Source organism: Sphaerodactylus townsendi, linkage group LG03, assembly GCF_021028975.2.
Source record: "Sphaerodactylus townsendi isolate TG3544 linkage group LG03, MPM_Stown_v2.3, whole genome shotgun sequence".
In the NCBI taxonomy this organism is placed as follows: domain Eukaryota; kingdom Metazoa; phylum Chordata; class Lepidosauria; order Squamata; family Sphaerodactylidae; genus Sphaerodactylus; species Sphaerodactylus townsendi.
In genome coordinates this window covers 89,075,109-89,098,815 of record NC_059427.1, presented here as the reverse complement: position 1 = coordinate 89,098,815, position 23,707 = coordinate 89,075,109, and the positions used below count along the sequence as shown (strand labels likewise).

Here is a 23,707-nt window from a genome sequence, read left to right as displayed (position 1 = left end):
ACTGAAGTGATGGCAACAGAGGGTCTTCCAGATCCCAGTTTGAAATGCTTACTGCTAACACCACTCTCACCTCCAGTGCACCCTCTTTCCTTTCCTGTTGCTTCTCTGGTCACTGCCAAGCCAGCAGGATCAATTTAGTTCATAGTGCCACTGCCTACACTTTCCTGGTTTACCCACTTTCACCTCTGCCACCTCTCTTTTCCCTGTCACTTCTGCTGAGGGATTTATGGAAATGGAAATGCAATGACTTCCTCCTCTTCCTGGTCTCTCCGTCTGCCTCTTTATCTACCAGGCAAAGGAGAGGAAGGAAGGAGAAGACATCTGTGGAGTTGCTGCCATATTCCCTTCACTTCCTCTTGGTCATTACCACCTGACTGTCTTTTTGTTTGGGATGAGGGAAGTAGGGTTGTCAGGTCCCCACTGCCCACTAGCATGGGACTGAGTGGGGGTGGGGGTGGGGTAAAATTGCCAGATTCAGGTTGGGAAACTCCTGAACTTTTAGGGATAGAGCCTGGAGAGAACAGATCTCAGTGGGGTACAATACTATAGAGCAGTGATGGCAAACCTTTTCGAGGCCGAGCGCCCAAATTACAACCCAAAACCCACTTATTTATCGCAAAGTGCCAACATGGCAATTTAACCTGAATACTGAGGTTTTAGTTTAGAAAAAAACGGTTGACTCCGAGGCGCATGTTACTCGGGAGTAAGCTTGGTGACGCAATCGTGCAATGCTTCGAATGGGTGAATCATGACCCTAGGAGGGTTTACTCAGAAGGAAGCCCCATTGCCAGCAACCAAGCCTACTCCTGGGTAAAGGATCATGGCCAGGTCAGGTTAGGGGTCTGTGTGGGGGTGATTTTTCTCCCCCCCCCACATGATGAACTCTGTGCACTCGTGCCCACAGAAAGGGCTCTGAGTGCCACCTCTGGCACTCGTGCAATAGGTTCGCCATCACTGCTATAGAGTCTATCCTCCAAACCATCCATTTTATCCATTTATAGTCTGGAAATGAGCTGTAATTAAGGGTGTCCCCATGTCTTACCAGGAGGCTGGCATCCCTAAAGTTTGGGAAGGAAGGAAAACCAAACTTCTTTTTTCTTGATTTTGTCTGTGCTTGCAGTCTTTAGTTTGGGTAATATTTAATTCTGCCTCCATTTTCGGGGGGGGGGGATTTTTCTATAAAACTGAGGCTATCCTGGGTCTGTACAAAAATATCTCCTGGCTAATTCTTGGCTTTCTAAACCCACATTGTATCCACCCACTGAGGTGTTATCAGTAAGCATTTCAAACTGGGATCTAGAAGTCCCTCATCTGGATCCCTATTCTGCCATGAAGTCAACTGGGTGACATTTGGCCAGTCATTTCCTCTGAGCATACTCTACCTCCCAGAACTGTTGTGAGAATAAAATGAGGAAACTAGGACCACTCTGAGTTTTTTGGAGCAGACTAAAAGTATACTACAGAGACTAAAGTTGTCAAACCTTGCTAATTTTTGTCATGAACCTGCAGCAATTGTCAAGTCAAGTCTTTCTGCTAAGTCTAATAATAAGTTCAAGGAGCTGTGCATAAGCCTTATCCCATAATATGCCTCTGCTAGCCTTGTGTGAAATCCTTGGTTATTTAAATGAATTCTTGAGAGCAGAGAATGTTTTAGTGGACAACGAACAGGAGATACTTTAACTGAGAATTTTAAAAATGGGAAGTTATCTGGATAAATTTTGTGAAAATGAGAATGTTTTATCAAAATGCAAGTCATTAATCATCTCTTCAGAGTCCTGTTCAAAGATTAAAACAATGTCACAATATAAAAACAAACCATTAAAAACAATTTACTGGACACAAACAGCATAAAATGGTCCATAAAAGGCAAGCAGAACATTAAAAAAACCTGATAAGATAAAACCCTGTTTGAAAGCCTGGGTACTAAAGGTCCATTCTGCACAGCACAAATCCTAAGGACAGGAATAAAAAGGTATCTTGGGGAGGAACTTTGCACAGTTTTTTCCCCAAGACATCCTCAAGACACGTTATTTTAGCTCAAGCCATTTTTTTGAAGTTGTTAAAATGTGGACTTTTTTCCTGAAGTCATCTGCAAGTCATCTCCTGCTTGCTGAGCAGAGCTCAGGAGATGCCTTGTTTTTCCTGTCCAACTGTTAAAGCTCTCTTCTCAGCTCCTTCTGCTACTGGCACCAGACATTTTGTGCTGCAGGGATTCTCTATGCGCACAGCTATTTGGTTAAGGTTGCCCTAGGACATTTGCTCTACAGTCTCTGATCCTGAGCACTTTTTCAGCCCAAAAACTACATGGTTATATTCAGCTCATCCTGCCAATTCTGGCAATATATAGTTTTACCTTTTTAAATTTTCAACGAGCTGTCTTTGAAGACATGAAGACAAGATATGACAATCAGAATAGATTCTGAAATCATGTCTGCGTGTCTCTGAACACAATTCATTGAAATGTTTTTAAAAAGGAAAACTATACATTGCTGGGATTGGCAGGACTAGCTGAGTACAACCATGTACTTTTTGAGCCGAAAAGATGGCCAGGATCGGAACCTGCAGAACAAACATCTGGGGTTTGGTAACCTTTACCAAATAGCTGCACACATAGAGAATCCCTGCAGCACACAATGTCGGGTGCAAAAGCTTTAAACTCAGGCAGGAAGCAGTAGCAGTTAGGGAGAACAAGTCTCTTCTCTGATTCCTTTTTTGTCCATGCTTTCCGAACAAAAAATCAGGAGGTGGCTTTGTTTAATAGATGTCCCCCGAGCATCTTATTTTTGCTGTGCATAATGGACCAAAGAACATTTTTTAATCTGGCACCTGAAAGAAAGTAAAGGAGCTGCTAGGAAAGCCTTAAGGCAGTGGTTCTCAACCTTCCTAATGCCGCGACCCTTTAATACAGTTCCTCATGTTGTGGTGATCCCCAACCATAAAATTATTTTCGTTGCTACTTCATAACTGCAATTTTGCTACTGTTATGAATTTTAATGTAAATATTTGACATGCAGGATGTATTTTCATTGTTACAAATAGAGTCTATATAAAATTGAATGTGTTCTGCCAAACTTTGTTGAAAAGATCACTTATAATAATTGTTTAAAATATTAGTTATAGTTTAGTTTATTATAATTAGTGACAACTGATTATAATTATTGTAATTTAAATTATAATAATTAAAATGTTATAGTATTGTTAAAACCTAATTTGATTACTACTATGATCAATGATTATTTCCCTTCAGTATATTACTTGTCAAGCAGATCCACAAAACCATATTTTATGGTTTACATTTTCTAGCTTCCCTAAGTCCTCCTTTTCTCTTTTTTTGTAACTCCCCCAAATCCTTCCCCCACTTTGGTAATTCTTTATTTTAAAAAAATTACTTCAAAAAAGAAAACCCAAATGACAGCTAGGGACTGTTTGTCATGCCCCCACAGAGCCTTTGTTCCTTTACTTGCTTCTCACCGACTGAAAACTTTCAATTCGGTCTTTTGGAAACATTCAAGTTAGACTGTTCTGCTTCCCAGGTGGTTATTTAGGTGCCCTGCACCCGGCCAAAGCAGAATGTAAGACCCACTGACTCAGTTAACAGTTCAACACTTAAAGCTTTAATTGTAACAACGTTGACAGACCCTGACTCCTCCCGGATCTAATTAAATAAAGGTTACTTTGTTGCAGAAACTTTCTGTTGACTGGAACTTATTGTAAATACTGTGAGCCTATAACATCTATGACTGTTTAACTTAAATACTGTGAGCCTATAACATATTTGACTGTCTAACTTGTTGCTGTCACCCAGCTTCCGTTGGCACCTAACTGACAAAATCAGACGGGTTGCTGGGTGATAACTGCCGTAGAACACCAGCCCTAGGGCTTCTTAAAGGGACAGAACTAAATTAGGTTCCCTCCCATTGAATACTATACAAAACATAGCTAAACCCATTCTATATAAAGGGAAACTAAATCTTAAAGGGGAAATAAACAAAGGCTCTGTGGGGGCATGACACTGTTTCCATGGGTCTCCCCCTCCCCCGCGCCACCGCCACAACCTCGCAGGGTAGGCCAGGCTGAGGCAGGATGACCTGCGAGAAGCTGCTCCCTGGAAGGCGGAGGGGGCTCTTTGGCCTCTCTGCCTGCTTCCCCATCCACCCCTCACCCTCCCTTCACCCCCAGATTATTTGAGGAGGGGGCGATGGTGGGCCCGGGGCCTCCTCCAGCCCACGCAGAGGTGGCTGAGGGGCAGCGGCGGTGGGGAAGGGACTTGCTCAGTCAGGTAAGTGGAGGAGAAGCTGTTCCAGCAGTGCAGGGCATAGGCCAAGACGCGGCTCTCATCGGACACAGGCCCAAGCCCCCCCCAGCCACCATCGCCACTGCCATCTTGCCAGATGGGAAGGAGACAGGCACCCTAGAGGCACTGGCAGATGGAGGAAAGTGACAGACGGCCTCCATATGGGGGATTTGTGCACCACACCCAGCGCTGCTCCACTCACGCGTCAATTGGGACCCGGAAGTCTTTACGATCAGCGTCACCATCTAGCCAGCGGCTTAGGCGACCCCTGTGAAAGGGTCGTTCAACCCCCAAAGGGGTCGCAACCAACAGGTTGAGAACTGCTGGGATATAGTATTGCGTTCTCCATTTCTCTTTGCTATTTGTTCCTCAGTCAGTGTAAGCATAAATTTTTGACAGGAGGGGGGCATGAGAGCAAGAAGGAAGAGCTGATAGCCAACTGGGATGCTTAATTCATGTGAACAAACTCATTACTTTTGTATAGCTTGATCTGATCATTTAAAATACTATTTTTTAATGGTGGAATCTACTAGAAGATAATCCTGACTATAGGTGGGCAACATTTTGAGTGAGTTTTCTTGTAAGTATGGTCCACGGGAGGAGGCACATGAATCTATAAACCCATCTTACATTTCTATATTACATTTTAATTATGTATTTAAATACTTTAGGTGTACATTTAAAGACCATCCCATTATCATTACCCATCTCACTGTTGTATAAATGAAAATAGCCCTAGTTTATAATCCTGCCAGAGATTTAGGTCACTTGATGAATATGAACTGCCATGGAAGACAATGGTTTTGATCCATCAGATTGTTTCAGCAGATGAAAGGATTTATTGCCTCCTTCCTCCCACATCAAGTCAAAATGCCTCTTGATATACTACTTCAGGAGAACACACAGAAATTGTATTTGAGAAGGCGTTTGGAGTTGGAACAGAAGAGGCAGGTGAGAAAGTCAGGCTCCACAGGCAAAAATCTCTTTTTGATCCACAAAAATATTCAGCTATATCCAAACCAACTGCTGCCTGAAAAACAGCTTATCAATATCAAAATAAACCCACCAAAAAGAATGAGATTTATTTCCTATTAAGTGATACACCTAGCCAACATTCCATTAGGGATTTCATTAATGTTTCCAATATCTAAAATTTCATTTTGTCATAAAAAACAACAAAAGTTGAATAAAAATGCATTTTAAAAGATACTCTGTTAAAAACTAATTTCTAATAAAGTTGTATTCCAAAATCTTGTTGTTCATCTCATGCATCAATTTTTCCTCATATTCTTTTAACACCAGTCCATTGAGTAAGAGATCTCAAACCCAAATTCTTTCAGTGCACTCTCACTTAATATATATGAATGGGATATATATAAAACCACAGCAACTCCTGAACTGTTGTTTTTGTCATGCATGAAATGCAGATGTCTCTGTAGGTTCACACCATGTCTGAAAATTGCAAAAGTTGGATAACATATCAGTCATAAGTTCATAGTGAAGGGGGGGGGGGAAGTTGTGAAGCAGTACACAAAAGCCTTGTAAACTAAGATGATTTGTCCCAAGATTTTCCTTGTATATTTATGTTTGTTTGTTTGTTTATAACTTAAATTTGATAGACTGCCCACCCCCAAAGGTGTACAACACAGTGTACAACACATGTTTAAAACTAAACCGATAAAACAGTCATAATAATATAAAACCTTAAAACCATATTAGTTTACCAAGTTAATATACAACAATCAGAAGGCAATGATATCACATTTCGTGTAATGAGGATGGTCAAGATGACATAGAGTGTTAATTAAAATACAGGGGTGGCATCCTTTCCATGGCTATCCCGCCCCCACCAAAATAATTGGAATAATTTCATTTTGCAGGCCCTTCGGAACTCCTCAAGGTCCCATAGGGCCCTAATGGATGATGGTAATGAATTCCACCAGCCAGGGGCAAGGGCCCTGGCCTGGGTGGAGGCCAGCTGTATTGTAGAGGGACCAGGGACCACCAGTAGATTGGCCTCTGCAGAGTGCAGAAGCTGGATGGGGATGTAGGGGGAAAGACAGTTCCTAAGGTATGAGGGGCCCAGGCCATGGAGTACCATAAAGGTTAACACCAATCCGATACTCCATTGGGAGCCAGTGCAGCCGGCGAAGAGATATGGTCCTGAATAGAGCTGCCTGTGAGGATGCCAGAGCCAGGGCCATGAAGCTGGATATCTCTCGGGCTTGTGCATTAAGTGGTAACATTATTCTGTCACTGAAATAATACCAAAGTTCATGATCTCTACTAAAACATTAAGAAAACAGAGTATGTTATTAATATTAGATAAGTATGGCAGAAGAGGAATTCAGTCTGCAGGGTCAGTCAGCTTGCCTTCAGGGAAGTTTCATTTGCAGTGAAGAATAAATCCAGATGTAAGGGGAGTTATGCTGTGGTCAGGGAGTAAGTCACTAAGCATCAGGGTCCATGAAGGCCCAATACCAACAATCCTAGAAACAATACAGGCGAAGGTGAAGGGCTTGTGACAGTATGCAACTTGCCACTTCCAGTCTTTCAAGATGAATTACAGAGGAATACCCAAAACCCCAGTCAACCCCAAAATGTAAGATGCCAGATCTAGCTGGGTGGAGCCCACCGGGGTCAAGGAGGGCAGAAGTGGGGGGAGCAGCAAGATGTCAACAGTGACCTTGGTGGCCCTAGGGGTGCCCACACAGGACAAGTTGAGGTGCTGGTGGTGGTGGGGGAAGGGGCACAGCTGGTGGAAGGGTGTGCAGAGAGTAGAGCAGGTCACCAAAGACCCCCTCCACCTGCATCAGCCCCTTGGCAACACCCTGTGCCATGGTAAGCAAAGCTTCAAGGTGGTCAGAGTAATAATGATTTATAACATATAGAGACATGATAAACTCTCAAGGAGATATGTACTCCTGAGGAGTTCCTATCCCCTTAGGACTCTGTTGCCAAAGTCAGAGTTCTCCCTTCATGGGCATTGTTAGAACATCACAATGGCTTCCCTTTGAATCAAAGGAGTACTCAGACTGTATGTGTGTAAAAATCCATGTGTGTAAACATCCAGACACAGTAGAATCTTGCATGGAAGAGTGCTTGGCTGCTACCCATTTTTTTCCACCATAAATGAAAAAAATCCATTTTCTTTAAGTTTAGCCCTGAATGTTTTTACCCAAAGAAACATATAGAGTTTAGGAACTTGCAATATGATGAGAAAAGTACTACCAAAATACAAAAAGTATATATATGAATTCTGAGACCAAATTTATAACACCTCCCTGACCTATGTAAACTCCTAGAAGTAGTTGCTAATGACTGCTTTTTTCTAACCATTATGCATAAATTACCTTTTCGTCTGTTTTGTTCATAACTGCATAAATTTAATTGAATAACTGAATGTTGTTTACTGGAAATGTTCCAAGTACTAAAATAAGCTAAGTATACAGTATATGCAACTAGGTTAGATTTTATTGTTCATACATTATTTAGTTTTTAATTACAGGTGTGGAATTAATAGCTAGTTACATTGCTTTTGATATCATTTTAGAACAGATAATTTTTGAACAACTATTTCTATACACTAAACATTATGTAATTTGCAGCAAAGAAGGTGGCATTTATTTTAAAGACATAGATGTAGCTTATCAGAGAATAATTCTTACCTTTGAAGAAACAGTCTTTACTGTGAATAATGTAGATTTTTTTCCTTTGGAGGCATGAAGCTCGATGGAGTTCACAGTGATTTTCATAGAATTTGCCATCCGAGCCACACACTGGCATGTAACTGGACTTGCAATTATCTATGCATCGGCATTCAGGCTTATCAGTCTCTTTGTTCACAACACACTTACTTCCCCGAACACAATACTGCTTCTCACATGATGCATGGAGTCCATCTTCCCCATAGTGCACTTCAAAAACAAAAGAAGAAATGTTTCACTGACAATTCCAAAATGAGGGACAAAACATTACCACTTTCCATTTGCCAGAGAGTTTGGAAACAGGTTCCGCTTTCGTCAGTGAGCCAGGACAAGCTTGGCATGCAGAAAATCCCGGATCAGCTCTTAGCATTTCCATGTTTCAGGAACTCTCTGTTGATGTCTTTCTCTGATTCAAGGGGCTGGGGATTACAACATCAGTGTCCCCGTGCATGGCCCTTGAATGAAAAGGATGGCTAGTTCAGTTGTGAGGCAGGTACTTTGTGCAAGTTGGTCATAGGAGATGGCCACTAATGAATACTCAAGGTTCACAGGCATTTCCTTTGGCCGTTTCCCTCTGACACAGTGCTCACCAACCCTCCCAATGACACAAGAGAAGCTTTATGCTGGTTACTTCTTGGGACCAGGCAGGATTATTTTTTTACCTTGCAGAACCAAGGTATATTGCTAAAGTTTGATTCTTTACAATCCTATAGTTTAGTATAGTTTTACTAGTTTTATACCCTGCTCAGAACAGCTAACAATCATATACAGTCTACAGAATTCTAACACATTTAAATTATCTGTTAAAAACAAGCTACAACAGTGCCATTTAAAATTCCTTTATATAGTGGTGACTTGGGTGGAATGAACAGCTCGTCTCCCCTTAGATAGTATAGAAGAAAGAAGGAAAAGGGAAAGGAAGGGAACGGGAACGGGAAGGAAAAATGGAAATAGGAGTGAGGGGAGAAAAGGAATGGGAGAAAGGGAGGAAAGGGGAACGGGAATGGGGAAAAGGAAAGGAAGGTGGAAAGGAAGGAAAGGGAGGTGAAAAAGGAGGAAAGGAAAGGGAGAGGGGAGAAGGAAAGGATGGTCAGGCAAGATGAACAGTAAATTCCCCATAGTTGTCCTCAACTATAGGTCCAGCTAAAATAGTTCTGCCTTACAGGTCCTACAGAACTATGGCAGATCCCACAGGGTCTATTTGGATAGGGCATTCTACCAGGCTGGGTCCAGGGCAGAAAAAAACCCTGGCCTTAGTTGAGGACAGGCGGATTCTTTTTGGGCTGAAACCTCCAATGAGTTGTTGTTTGTGAATACCCTCTGAGGGGTACACCAGGAGAGGTCTCCAAGAATATTGTTCCCAGACTGTTTAGAGTTTTGAACATCAGCATTAACACCTTGAAGCAGATCCAGACCTCCTTTTGGAGCCAGTGCAATTCATATAGCACCGGTCTAATATGTGCTGCTGCATTTTGAACTGGTCTAATATGTGCTGCTGCATTTTGAACCAGTTGGAGCTTCTGGGTCACAGTCAAGGGCAGCCCTGTGTAAAGCGAGTTACAGTAATCAATTCTGGAGGTATAAAGCTGGTATAAAGTGGCTAGTTCTCATCATTCCATTTCTGGGTGCAAATACCCCTTTTCTGTCAAAGACCTTGGAGAGTTACTACCAGTCCAATCAAGCAAAACCAGTTAAACATTTATTACTACACATTTCAGTGGAACTACTGCCTACAGCTATTAGTCTAATGCTAGATGATACTGAAATTCTAGAAATGTAAATTTTGCTCTCTGATAATGTGGCACCTGGTGTTTCAGAGAATTAAAATCTTTCAGCTATTAGTGTAAATTGAATAGAAAAGGAAGGTACTCTACAGATATTAATAACTAGCATTACATTCAATTATCCGTGGCTGATTCTGCATGGGCCAAAAACAGCAGTGTGAAAATGGTGTGAAAATGGTGTAAAAGGGTTTAAAACGGTGTAAAAGGGTTTATACTGTTTTCACACCGTTTTCACACCGCTGTTTTTGGCCCGTGCGGAATCAGCCCAAGTTTCCTAAAATTAGTAGATTACTGTGTGGTGTTAATTGTAATAAACATAATGTAGAGAATTATAAAAGGATGTTGCAAAAAGAAGAATAAAAACAGGTTGGTTGCAAGCTTTAATCCTGCTACTGTTGCTTTATCATTTTTCCACTATTATAATCAAGGATAAAATGCTTCAGCATGGAAGGCAGGGACTTTAAAACCTGTGCATCCCAAACAAGTGAAAACATGACATTACAACATCAGTCAATAGCTTCTTGCAACTGAAAAAAAACCCTTTTTGTACAATTGTACTCAAACCATTATTTTCATCGCTAGATTCAAACGAGAGAACTGTTATGGGAGGATTAACTGCTTCACTCAATAACTCATTAAAATTCCACCATCCTTGGCAAGCTGGGAAATATTGACATTTTCTTGAATCATAATAAACTAGAAGGTCAAAGTGTCTCCACACAGCATAAAAATTACAGTCCCTAAGTGGCATATCTGAATATCCTTTATTCACTTTACTAATTGTTCAGCATGCCCCTGCAACAATATCCAGGGGAATGGTAATACTCTAACCTATGCATGGCCTTACTGCCAAGGTCACATACAATTACAGTGTATGCTGTACATTTGTCAGAAGCGTGTCTCAGGGCTAGAGCAACGAAGCCCTCTGGAAGAAAATTGGCACAGCTACAGTCATGTAGTTCATTCTTCCATAACAAATGATATTTTTTGAATTTGCTTTTGGAGATTAAAGTCTCTTGTTAAAGTTTCATAGTGTATACTCAAGCTTTGAGGGGGTCTGTTTTCAGACCTAGGGTATCCCACTTCATTTGAAATTTGTTCTGAAACATTCTTATTGACATATTTTTTTTAAAAAAATGTATATTGCCCTTGATGGCATTCTACATATTATAAAAGGTAGTCTTCATCATTATAGCATTATACATTGTAGTGTGACTAAGAAGAAGAAACCAGGATGATCCTTTGCAGACAGGCTGAGGTTTGATACTCAGAGTGTTGGGCTTTTGTTTGATGAGGAATAGCTCATGCAATTGGAATTTTATGCCTCTCAGTTGCAAACTATCTCTTTTCAGCTTGTGTTCGTAGCACTCAGGGATCAGCAGCTGTAGCTCTCCTGTTTTCACAGACTACCCCACACAGCACTATTGGCTCCACTGTAAAAATATCATGCTATTTAAGTGGCTACACATAACTTTTATAATGAAGCCAACAGTTGCTCCAAGGAGTAGTCTGAGGATGGGAATACAGTATGAGGGGAAACACGCTATGGCTGCTTCTACTTGCATGCTGAAGTTGCAAACAGAAAAGACCTGGGCCATTTCCCCACTGAGAAATTAAAGCCGGATACAACCAGGTTTCAAAAGAAACGGCACCTTTTCATCGCAGTTTCACCCTCCCCACTGCAGCATGTATGTGATGAGGACATCGATGTCTGTCATGGTTTCAAACAGTGCAGCACTCCCCATGATCGTGCGATCGAACACGCAATATGCTCAGTGGCTCTTTCTTCCCTGTCCTGATTGGCTGCTGTGCTGGGTTGGGCAGGAATTTTTTAAAACTTTTTTTTGTTCAGCTATGTCACCACATGCATGCTAAGATAGAATGGTAGCTGTTTTTCACACTAAGCTATGTTTATGCGAGGCTTTGGCACTGTTTAGTCACACAGCTGCATTGGAACAAAAGTCTAATTTCAGTTTACAGCTGGCACAGAAATCACGTTCCATGCAGCCACGTTTTAACATAGCCGCCACCGACGCAAAACAAAAAAAAGGGCTGTGTGCGAATTGTGCACAGCCCATTGTGCTCTGATTGACTGGAAGGCTCCACATCACTCCCAACAGCAGGAAAACAAACCTACATTCAACCCCTGAACCCCTCCGCCAATCCGGCCTCAGCGCGTGTTTTTTAAAAGGTGCACTTCCATGCAGGTTCTTAAAAAACACATGATAAGGGGGAGAGGGAGCGCCAGAACCGGGATGAATTCATGTTTGGCAGTTAAGTAGTGGGGAGTTCTTGCTGAAACCGTGATATTTTGTGTATCACGCTATTAATTGACCATTGGGAATCAACCCTGGTGTGCATCTGTCACAAAACCTATATCTCATATGTGATGCAAAACTGGCACTGGCATATGTGATTCTAAGTCTTTGAATTGTTTCCCAACAAACATGAGGACTTTGCAATATGTAGGCCAAACTGTGGGCTCACCATGATTATGTTCCTGAGAGAATCTTGTTACTTTATCCTGTATGGTAAACTACTACCAAACACTCCGAACAGAAAACAAAAGCACTGCCAAGATTCACCTGCATTTCATCTCACTCAGGATGGCCTAGACAGACATCCGGCAGGTCAGTTCAATACGTCTCTGTGTGGAAAGATCTCTTTCTCTCTGTAAAAATGTTTCAGCAATCAAAAGTAAAAAAAAATGACTGGAGTTTTCTAGTTCACATAACATTATGGCCATATAGAGTCCTTTTAATAACCTTTTCATCTTGGGGGGAGAAAGTCTTATGACTTTCAAACCACTGGGCTACTTAATGGAGAGGAAAACTTCTCCTGAGTTGGAGGTGAATGATTTGCTGGAAGAAAGATTGGGGATTTACATCCACACATTAGAAACATTTCAGATAGCAAAACCTGACTTTGAAAATTAAAAATGTGAGCTCTTTATATAGAATTCTCATCTACTGTGTAAGGAAGAGTGAGCTCCAATGCTCAGTGGTACAATTCAAGCAATGATTCTCTGAGCTACTTGACAAGGACACGGTACAGAAGATTATTAGACTCTAGCAAATTAATATTTGTATAGTCCTTTGAAGAGTTTAGCACCTCACAAGTATTATCGGTTAATGTTCAGTTCAGGCACAAAGAACAATAGATGGATTTCAAATGTGAAGGAGCCAATATATGAAAAGCCCCAAGTCATTTCAATATTAAAAGGACAGTTCACTCTTTCTATTAATGTAATTTGATAATTCCACAAATAGAAGATTGTCTTTTTTTCAAAGAGGCCCATCAGATGCAAGTAGAAAACATTTGCCAGTACAAGCAGATTCTGCACAAACAGCAGCGATGTTCAAGCTGTCACAAAGTTATGCCTGCTGCCCATTTATGATCCATTTGCGCAGTTATTGGGAACTGATGGTAACTGACATTGTTCAAGGAGACTACAAATTATGTTAATCAGCAGTTGTTTTTCTAGTGACAGGCTTATGAACACTATTGAGCAAATTCACTATGAGTTTGAATATACTAGCTGTCTTCTAGCACAAATGTTAAGGAATAACTGAGAATTGAGCTCCTTGATATAGTGAAATTATCTATTTAAAATTATGTCTGTTAATGCTGAAATAAAGAACTTAAAATTCCAAGGATATTTAGAGGCCCTTATGATGTATGATTTAACGGATAGCATGGGATAGCAGCCCATGCTATCTCTCTAAGTGGAGACATTTGTTATAAAATAAAGGCTTTTCATCCTAAAGGATTATATCAGAGACTACTGGCGAGAAAGACTTGAGGTTAGGTACCTATGGCATGCATACTTTTAGTATTTATTCACAGTAAAATTAAACACAGACTTCTAAAGAGGTGAGAATAGATAAAGCATAGAATAAAAACACCCTTTCAAAATGCAAATAAAAGAGTTGTACCCTTGAATTGGTCAACTAGCATTGCCAACTCTAACTTGGAAAATTCCTGGATATTTTTGGGTGGAGCTTGAGGAGTGTGAGGCTTGGGAGAGGAAACAGCAGGATATAATGTCATACAGATTGTATGCTGCTTAAAACCCCTAAAGCTGGTTTTGTTTTGAGCTATTATTTCAGACAGGTACTGTTTTTTCCTAAATAAAAGATTCTACACAGTGAAGTTATGCTAGAGCCAAAGATTGTTTCTGTATTTCCCAACAGGGAAGCAGACACACTTGAAATATCAGGCTCATAAGAGGACTTTCCAAAGCAGACTTAACTAATGAACAGGTGAGTAATAGCTCCCCACTAAACTTTTGACCTTGGTCATATGGTATATTAGGTAAAGTAGCTCTGAAGGCTTGCTTTTTCATGTGATAGTGATTTTCAACAAAACACATCTACTTAAAGCCATATAGCTGTCAGAAATATACATGAAGGCTTAAAAAGAAACACCGATGGTTTGTCAACCAAGGCACAAGGAAGATCTATCAGCTCACTTCCCAGCTTCTAAGACAAGAATGATACTCAGGATGTAGTTCACTAATTAAACAAGCCCCTCGTCAATATTTCTCTCATCTTATTAAAGTTGAATGAATTCTCTGCTCCTACAAGGATTATAAAAAAACAGTAATGGAAAAGGTAATCAAGTGAAACTACTAGCTAACTGCTTGGAGGATTTATGAGCCCCACCACACTGCATGAAAAAGATATAATTCGTTTAATTTATTAGTCATAAAGAAACTCAGGCTGATTCTGCACGGGCCAAAAACAGTGGTGTGAAAATGGTTTGAAAACAGTATAAACCCTTTTACACCATTTTAAACCCATTTACACCATTTTCACACTGTTTTCACACTGCTGTTTTTGGCCCATGCGGAATCAGCCTCATTTACTTGGGTTAAAAATTGATCATCTTACAAAACAAGTCACTTTCCAACACTAATTAAATTTACCAAATATGGTCCAGGATCGCAGGTACTAAATTATATTAAAGTTAGTTTGACTGACAGGAATGAGTCTATTTGTCTTCCCCACTGACTAGGTTCTAGTTCTCAGATGAATTCAGGCAGCACAGAAAAGACAATGGAATCCAAGGAGAAAAAAGATGTGAATCTTAGTGGGTAAAAGTCTGGGAAATCATGATAAAAATACCAATTGGCATGAGCCAGCCAAAGTTGCAAGAATTAATTACTGGAATTCCTGGATTCTACTGGAAAAATTAAACTTATTTCTTTTCAATGTGATAATACAGTATTTAAAGGTATTTTAGTTTTTATGAATGCCCTATAGTTGATGTCTGTACATTGCAGAATCTTCCTTGATGGTCTTCCTTCCAAGTAACTACCCTGCTTAGCTTCTGAGATGAACTATACTACAGAACCCACAGGAGGGGAAGAGGAGAAAGTTTGTTACATAAGTGCATACCCCTCCACCTGAGGAAATATTCTGTGGGATCTAAGCCATTCTTTCTTAACTTTGTTATATCCCACTCTATTCAGCTGAAATTCTCAGGGATTGTACTCTTCAAAGGGATCATTTCTTTCAGATTTCAAGTGAATGAAAGAAGACATTTGAGTGCTACTATTGACAAGCAAACCTGTCAGGGGGTGGGGGATGTTTTCTGAACTATGCCCTACCAGTCACCTCTTTTGGTGTCATAGACCATTCAGACTAAGATGGATGTCAAATTTTAATTCTGGACTTTGAAACTAAAGAGGGGCTTTTGCTTGCAACATTCCTCTTCACCCCACTCTCAATCAATATGCATAGCAGCTAGCAACACTTTTCCTGAAGCTTTGACTGTTGCCATCTGGATAACAAAAACCCAGCTCTGGAAAAGATACACCTTTTCTCTAGCTGAAAAGTTTATACAAACACTGCTTAGCCTTAACACAATCAGCTTTCCTGAGTCCTTTCTTTCCTGATACTATCACACTATTCCTGTCCAACTACTGGAGGACCATCAAACCTTACTCTGAATTGGAATACCCTGAGTTGTAAATTCATCAACTCTACCTAAAATCTAATCAAAAGCTGGATGATCCCTGGCTCCAATTTATTTAAGCCATTTTTCCACAGTATTGTTCTCTCCTGAGAACAGGAATTCTGCTTTGTTTCTGGAAAGCAGCCCTTCTTGTCATTGCCAGAGGGTCATTTTTTCCTATAAATAGAACCTCAAGATCAAAAACAAATGGCACTTGGATGTCTTCTTTTCATCCATGAGCTGTGCTGGCCACTGTGTCTCATTCTCCTTATGACTTACCCTTAAACCTTGCTTCATTGTGCCCAAGAGCAGTGCTGGTGCTGGATACTGCTTCCTTGGATCTTCTTGTAGACCAGTAAATATTGTCCTTTCCTCAACACCCTCTGCTATTCCCAATCTATCCTTTATCTCAATCTATATCCTAGCTTTTTGAACCTCTGTGTGTTTTGCCAAACTGTGTGTATACTTTATTATTTTTGTTAATAAAATTGTTGAGCTTCACTTTAAGGCTTATTACACACAATGTGTTGCTGCGTGGTAGAGACAAATGTCTGCCATGACAAGATTTCTTGTACGCATGTATTTCCTCTAGCCCTGCTTTCATTTTCCACTCTCTGCCCAGCAAGCAAATCTACTTATAGCATGGTTTTAATTTTGCTTCACTGCCAGACCAGGACAGATTTGTTAGCTCTGAGAGCTTTGCCCAGATCTCCTCTCTATGCCTGCAGTCACCCCACCTAGTCTTACCCTTCCCCCCCACTCCCTTGGTCTGCTTTGAACTCTTCCCCCTCACTCCTCCTTGTTGCCGACTACTTCTTGTCTTGCTGTATCACTTCTATTTCCTGCCGCCTCCCCGCTTCTGCATATTTTTAGATTTTAAAAATTTAATAATTATATTGATACTAATTGATCAAAGACAAATTGATACTAATTCTAAAAAATGTAAAAATAATAAGACTAGTCAATCAGTCCAAACACCCAATTTGTCTTTGCATTTGATCAATAAATTGAGACGTCTCCAGTCTCATAGTTTTATACACAAGCAATTAATGATTCCAGGCCACATCAGGAAAAGCCCATCAATCTTGACACTTGGGTTTACAGCACATTGGGAGACAAATGATCATGAACTGGAGAGCTTAGCAAATGCCAGTTCACACTGTCCTTTTTGTACTTTTGAAGTTTACATGCTGCCATTACTCCCCCCTCACTTCCCACCATAAAAGACAATCAGTGTTTGGGCAAAGTGTACAGATGCCATATTCAAGACTTTGTCTTTTTTCATCTTTTTATGTCAATATATTGATCTATTGATAGGTCTATTGAAAGATTAATATATCAATCTATTGGAAAAAATTAAAGATAAAAAATTAAATATATTAAAAATAAAAGGACACATGCATGATAGAGAACCCACAAAATATCGCCTGTCCCTAGATACAAACAAAAAGCAAGCTGATGGGTAATTCCTGCCCCATTGCAAACAGGTAATAATGCTGAACATGCTCCAAAACAAAGACTTCCCAGGCAATTTTCATTCAAGTCGTGGGAACCTCGCCGTGCGTAATTGGCCAAATTCTGGTTTCCTGCAGATATCTGAAGGGAAAACCCCATGGATAAATTGGTGGTAAAAATTTCAGTTATCACCCCCCTTGCAGTGCAATGTGTGTCCCTTACTTCCCCAAACTAAAAGGGAACAGACCAAGACAAATTTTGGTAACACAAGAGGCAGTGGAAAGGCAAAACCTCCTCCCACATCCAGTTGGGAAGTAAATCTCAGGGACTATAGATGTCATTAAAGGGATTTCTTTACCAAATTATGAACAAAGAAAAATCCTTCCTGTTTATAGGATATTCAAATCCAATCTTTTGTAGTTACCATAGTATACATATAGACAAAAGAGTACTAGAAGCACACACACATTTGATGTCCAGCATGAAGATGTGTCTCATAGATGTTTTGGTGTCAACAGAAAAATGGTCAGAGCTGCCATGGTAAATTTAAATCCAAAATTAGAAAGACATTTCATCTGAGACTTACTTTTCCAATACACAGGGTGTGTTCAGCCTGAATTTTAATTAGTTCTGAATTATGTCTCTGGATACAATTACAGATAATGAGAATTTTTCCACAAACAAGTCAACAGTCAAACTTAAAATGTCCAAATGTGTTGCTCAGATATGAGCCAACAGCTCAGTCTATTCAGTTCATGCCAAACAGCCATGAATGCCTGCTAAAAAGTTTACAGTGGGTTTTTGTAAAACTTGCTTGCACAATGATGCTGCCAGTTCAAACAACCTAGAAGCCATTTAAGCCTTTAGAAATGACTTAAACACCAAAGGATAGAATTTTATTGAAAGGGTAGTATTTATTTATTACTCACTTGTGGCTGGTTTAGCTTTCTATTCAAACAATTACCAGCTGAGCAAGCTAGAACTAGTAGGGGGTAGTAGAACTAAACTGGACTGTTTGTGAATGTGCTAAAATCCAGCTGTGATGTACTGCATGCTTAGGAATGAATATAATGAATATAATCTGTGAACACAGTACCAACCAGCTCAACCAATCATCAAAAAATTAGTTCCCTGTTTGTAAATATGAACTGAACTGTAAATATGAATTTGAACATCCCTAGGTAACAAACAGTTACTGTGCTTCTCTGTGTGTGAAGTGCTGTCAAGTTGCAGCCAGCTTATGGTGGCCATGTAGGGTTTTCAAGCAGGGCGGTATTAAGTCAAACTGATACCATAAACACAGTTCAACCTTGGTGCCCTGGCCCTTCCATTTGCCAAGATTTAGAATTCAGTTTACTTGCAGGAGAGTCTGGTCCCTACAATAACAGAATAAAATGATCATATGTTACTCTCTCTCTTTATATATATATATATACATATATACATATACATATATATATACACACACGTATATAAAATCACTGAGTTTTAGGAAATGGGAATATATGTGTGTGTGTGTATATATGTGTGTGTGTATACAAAATTCATATACATGTGTATATAGGGCCATAACCTACAGATAGTCTACCAGATCTAGCAGCCAAAGGCATGCGCTTACCTATATACCCGTACTGATACTGTGATAATATGTATGTAAACTGGCTGCTCCCAGTGGTTGCTATGATATCAATGTTCTATATCAATTATAGCCAGTAGCTTTAGTTGTCAAAATTCTCATTCCCTAGCTGCTGACACTAAGATGGGATAGAGATATGTTGACGTGCCAGAGGCCTTTACTGTGGGACCATTGTCCACCTGAAGTTGAACTAACTTTTTTTATGGTGGTGGTCCTTTTCACACATCCCTTTTTAAGCCATGGTAAATGTTTTTGTGGTGGTGGTGCCCTTTTTCCACTTTCTGTTGTGCCCTCTTTCCCCTGGTGCCTCAAGTATGTGTATGTTATGATTAACGGTTAATCTAGGACTATTTTCAAGGCAAGAGGCATTCAGAGGTGGTTTGCTGTTGCTCCTTCTGCACAGTGACCCTGGCAGTGGCGTATTTTTCTAGGGACAATGGGTATCCCTTGTCCCTGGGCGCCACTAATCTGGTAAAGTGGGGGGCACAAAGTTGGGCCCCCATGTAACCAGGAAGGTGGCAAGGCAGGAGGACTTGTCATTTTTGAGCGCTCATAACCCTGTCCATGTTGTCATCAACATGGGCAGGGTTGAGGGCACACCGCTGCTGCTGCCCCCCGCTGCCACCACCACCACTGCCGCCCCCTTGCTCCCAGCCAGCAGCCAGCAGTCCCTTCTGCCCTCCCCGAGACTGCCGTCTCCGGCCTCCGAGAGCTGCTTTCATAAGCACTGAGGCCAGGGGTGGGGCTTGGAAAGGTGTGGCCATGCCCCTGAGCCCTGCCCAATGGCATCAGTGCTTATAAAAGCAGTCCTCAAAGTCTCTTCTGGCTTCCCCAGAGGGGAGGGACTGCCGGTTGGGAGTTGGGAGCAAGGGAGTGGTGGGGTGGGCTGGCGGGGTGGGCAGGTGGCAGCAGCCTGCCAGGCACCCTTGACCCATGTCAATGACAACATGGATGGGGTCCACTGCCTGTAGCTGGGAGGGGGACTGCCAACTGCTGGCTGGGAACCGGGAGGGGGCAGTGGCTGGACTGGGGGTGGAGCCCCACCCCCAGGTGCAGGGGGGCACCCAGAGACAATTTGTCTCCAGGTGCCATTTACCCCCATACACCTCTGGACCCTGGACTTTCCTAGTGGTCTCCCATCTAAATACTAACCAAAGCTGGCCCTGCTTGGCCTCCAAGATCTGATAAGATTGAACTAGCCTAGGCTTAAAGCGTAACCTTAACATGCTTAGAGCAACTGAAATCAAAATTTGTTGTTATTATCAAATTTATATTCTGCCCTCCTCCTCATGGGCACAGGGCAGCTTTTAACATATAAACCACAAAACATACATTAAATACATTAAATATGTTAAAACATAAATGGTGACTGAAAATTCAGAAATTACATCCCAGTCAGTAAACCCAGACCAGTAAGGGAGAGGGCGGGAGGGAGAGGAGAGAGGGAGGCCATAGATGGAAAAAACCATAGCTGCCTCAAATATAAACCTGACTGAGCAGCTCTGTCTTACAGACCCTGTGCAATTGCATCAGATCCTTTAGTTCTGGGTTGAACTGTCTCCACTGCCTGCCAAGTTATAAAAGATGTGTTTTGATCAGAACTAAATTTTTGCTTTCAAGAAGCCAGCTGTGATCAGGATTTCAAATTATACACAGTATGCGTAATTGAGCATGGAATTTTTTAATGTACAGAATTACTGAATCTAGCAGTTCAGCTCATAATTGTTAGAATACTTTCTGCCAGTAATGATTCTAGTTAAGGCTGAGTGGCACTTTCTACATGCAATAAACATACAAAGAAGGGGGATGAGACGTTGGTTTTTTAAGTCGCCATCTGCTTTTTATCAACTATTTATTAATCTACTGTTTTAGTATGTTTGTAGGCATTTTATAGTTTTAATGTTTAAAATTTGTATTTAAAGGTTTTATTGTGTTTTAATTGTTGTAATCCACCCTGAGTCCTTTGGGATAGGGCGGCGTAGAATAAAGTACAATCATCAATGGTTGTTTTACCATTGATTTCAATCATGTACAAACCATAAATATCACATTGAGGCCAACAGAATACTATCCACTGCATATTACATATGGCAAGTTTTTCTTTAACAACTTATCTTTATTAGCCCTTCCACTAAGCCATTAAGAAAATTTAAGCTGCTGTAACTGTTGTAACTATTCTGTTGTAACCACTCTGCAAAAGCTCTGAATACCTGCAAGCTGAAAGGGGCTTTGAATACGCTGTGTTAGCGGCTAATGAGTTGCTCTCAGTTGTAAATCACCGTTGTAAATCACTGCTGCAACAGTAGAGCTTGGAAACGGCATGGGGAATAGGAAACGCCGGCTTTCTTCCCCCAACTCAGTTGGGCAGAGTAAGAAAAAACAAAGCAAAATAGCCAACTATTTGCAAGAAAGACCTATAATTGAAACGGACCATGGAAATAGGTTTGCTGTTCTAGAGGAAGCGCAACAGCATAGAGAAGACAACTGTTTAAATGAGTCATTCGCTCCCCCGCTCCATGGAGTGGAGTTAAACACTACCAAGCAAGACTCTTTACTGTCTGATCTTATCTCCGGTCAAGCTATTTTAATTTCCAAAACCCTGGAACTCCTTTTAGATAACTTTAACAAGATAGGAGCTAAATTGGAGTTCTTGGACAAGCTCAGTCAAACAATGGAACAATTTAGTATGCAACTTCTGTCAATAGGAGGAAAACTCAACACCTATTTTAAGGACCAGAAACCAAGCTGCCCTTTTTGGCACAACTCACAGTCCTTAGTACTGCAAAGGGAGCAAATAACCTTGTATATTGGTGACTCCAGTCTGAATGCAAACCGTTGGGACAGTCATTATTCAATCAGGCAGTCACTAAGCTCTCTGTTGCAGTGTAAACCTGGAGGCTTACATCTTTCTAAATTTGAGTCACTCCCAAAAATGGGTCATTACAGAAGGCTTGCTCTTACCTTTACGCAAAGCAAGACTCCTAAGAGACTGCTCCAAATTAAAGAGCACTTGCAGAAAAAATATGATATCCTGGTGGTAAGAATGTTTAAAGACTCAGTGATGAATAAGCTGATTGGAAGGGAACCTAAGAATACAGTACCAATGCTTAGTCTCCCAATTCAAGGTTTAGTGAAAGACTGGAATCAATTGGTATCACAACTCTCTCTGATCAACAGCTCACTATCCCAATCAGGAACAGAGGAGCGAATGGGAGAAAATCGACTTACCACCACAGGGATATCAAATAGACAACAAAGAGAAGAAGGACCAAAGAAGACATTACAGGACAGGGGTGGCCTGATTTTGGATGAGAACGAACTGACAATTGACACCCCAGTTTTAACAACATTAACTCCAGCAACATTAGCTCGTGAAGCTCCCTTGCGTGAAACTCCAAATCAAAAGCAACAACAATTGTCAAAGCCCCTCTTAAAAAATATGGTGTATGAATGGGAAGTGGACCCAAAACCCATGGAGGCTTTATATCCTTCACTGATCCAAAGTAACAGCCACAAATCATGGGCACACGAACTACTTGAACTCAGTTGGTCCGACTCCCTACAATCTGCACAGCAGGCAAGGGTGCCACCACCATCTACAAGTACAACTAAGTGCCCCGAGGAATCCCTTCTTATAACAGAAGCAATCATCGAAATTGAAAGTTCTGAGGCATCCAAGAAGGACAAGGAGTTACCTGAACCTGAAGTTTATGAGGCATTCAACAAGGATAAAGATTTACCTTTACTTCAACAAGCAGCGTCCAATAATCCATCATATAAAGACGTTGCTATGGACTCAAACACAGAGGTCACTTGCAGTCTGTATAGGGCTAGCATGGGAAATACAACTTCCCAGACCCTCTCTCTTCCAGTGAGAACATCTTTAAACAACAGCAATAGAAACGGATGTGTGGTACACCATATCGATGAAGAAATTGGGAAGTTGAACTCTACAGACTGACTACTACCACCAAATGTCCCGCCAACAGGCCTTGAGATCATCTCCTGGAACATTGCTGGGTGGGCAAATAAGACATTGAACTCTGAATTTACCCACTACCTCACCCAATTTCATATCATTCTTTTACAGGAGACATGGATGACCTCCCCAATCAATATTCCTGGTTACAAATCATTTGCACTCCAGGCCTCAACTTTAAAGAAGAGAGGCAGACCATCAGGAGGCTTAGTAACATTTATATCTCAAGGAATTGCCTCAACTGAACTTGATGTGTGTGAACCAATTGCGCAGGCGATCAGAATACTGTATAATAACAAAAGCTTTATCCTAGTGAATGTTTACCTCCCCCCAAGAAATGGGCTAGTAGCTAATGACAGTGATTGGAGAAGACTGTCAAATTTTATAGGTGACTTAGAAGCCAAGCACCCCCAGTCAGAGTTAGTAGTGGCGGGGGATTTTAACGCCAGGGTAGGAAACGATCCCATCCAATTATGCTCCCAAGAAGATATAGATCAAGAACTCCTTCAGCTACATTTTACACCATATGCAAGGAGATCTAAGGATCTTAATTCCAACTCAAATGGGCTCCATTTAGCCAAATTGGCCCTTCTACACAACAAATTTTGGCTAAATGGATTAAATAAGTTTCCAAATTCAGGTGAATTCACTTTTATCTCTTCTCATGGGTGCAGCGTAATAGACTATATACTCGTGTCTCCACACTTGTTAGCCAGTCTCCAAGCCTTTAGGATAGGGGATTCTATGATCAGCGATCACCTCCCACTCATCCTCTCCCTCGCAGAGACCTCTACTGCCATAGTTTCAAACCATAAGGTAATTAGCACGACTCCCACAATAAGATGGTCAATCCAAACATGTAATAAAACCAAGGAAGCGCTAAGCAATACCACC

General features: G+C 41.0%; 1 protein-coding gene across 3 annotated transcripts in view; it reads right to left on the bottom strand.

Annotated features, from left to right (window-relative positions):
• Window positions 1–23,707, bottom strand: part of FSTL4 (follistatin like 4) — a 556,321-nt gene that overhangs the window by 383,929 nt on the left and 148,685 nt on the right. For all 3 annotated transcript variants that reach the window (XM_048488274.1, XM_048488276.1, XM_048488275.1), the window contains exon 4: window positions 7,963–8,211. In XM_048488274.1, coding sequence (XP_048344231.1) covers window positions 7,963–8,211 — 249 coding nt within the window. The remainder of the gene's footprint in view (window positions 1–7,962; window positions 8,212–23,707) is intronic.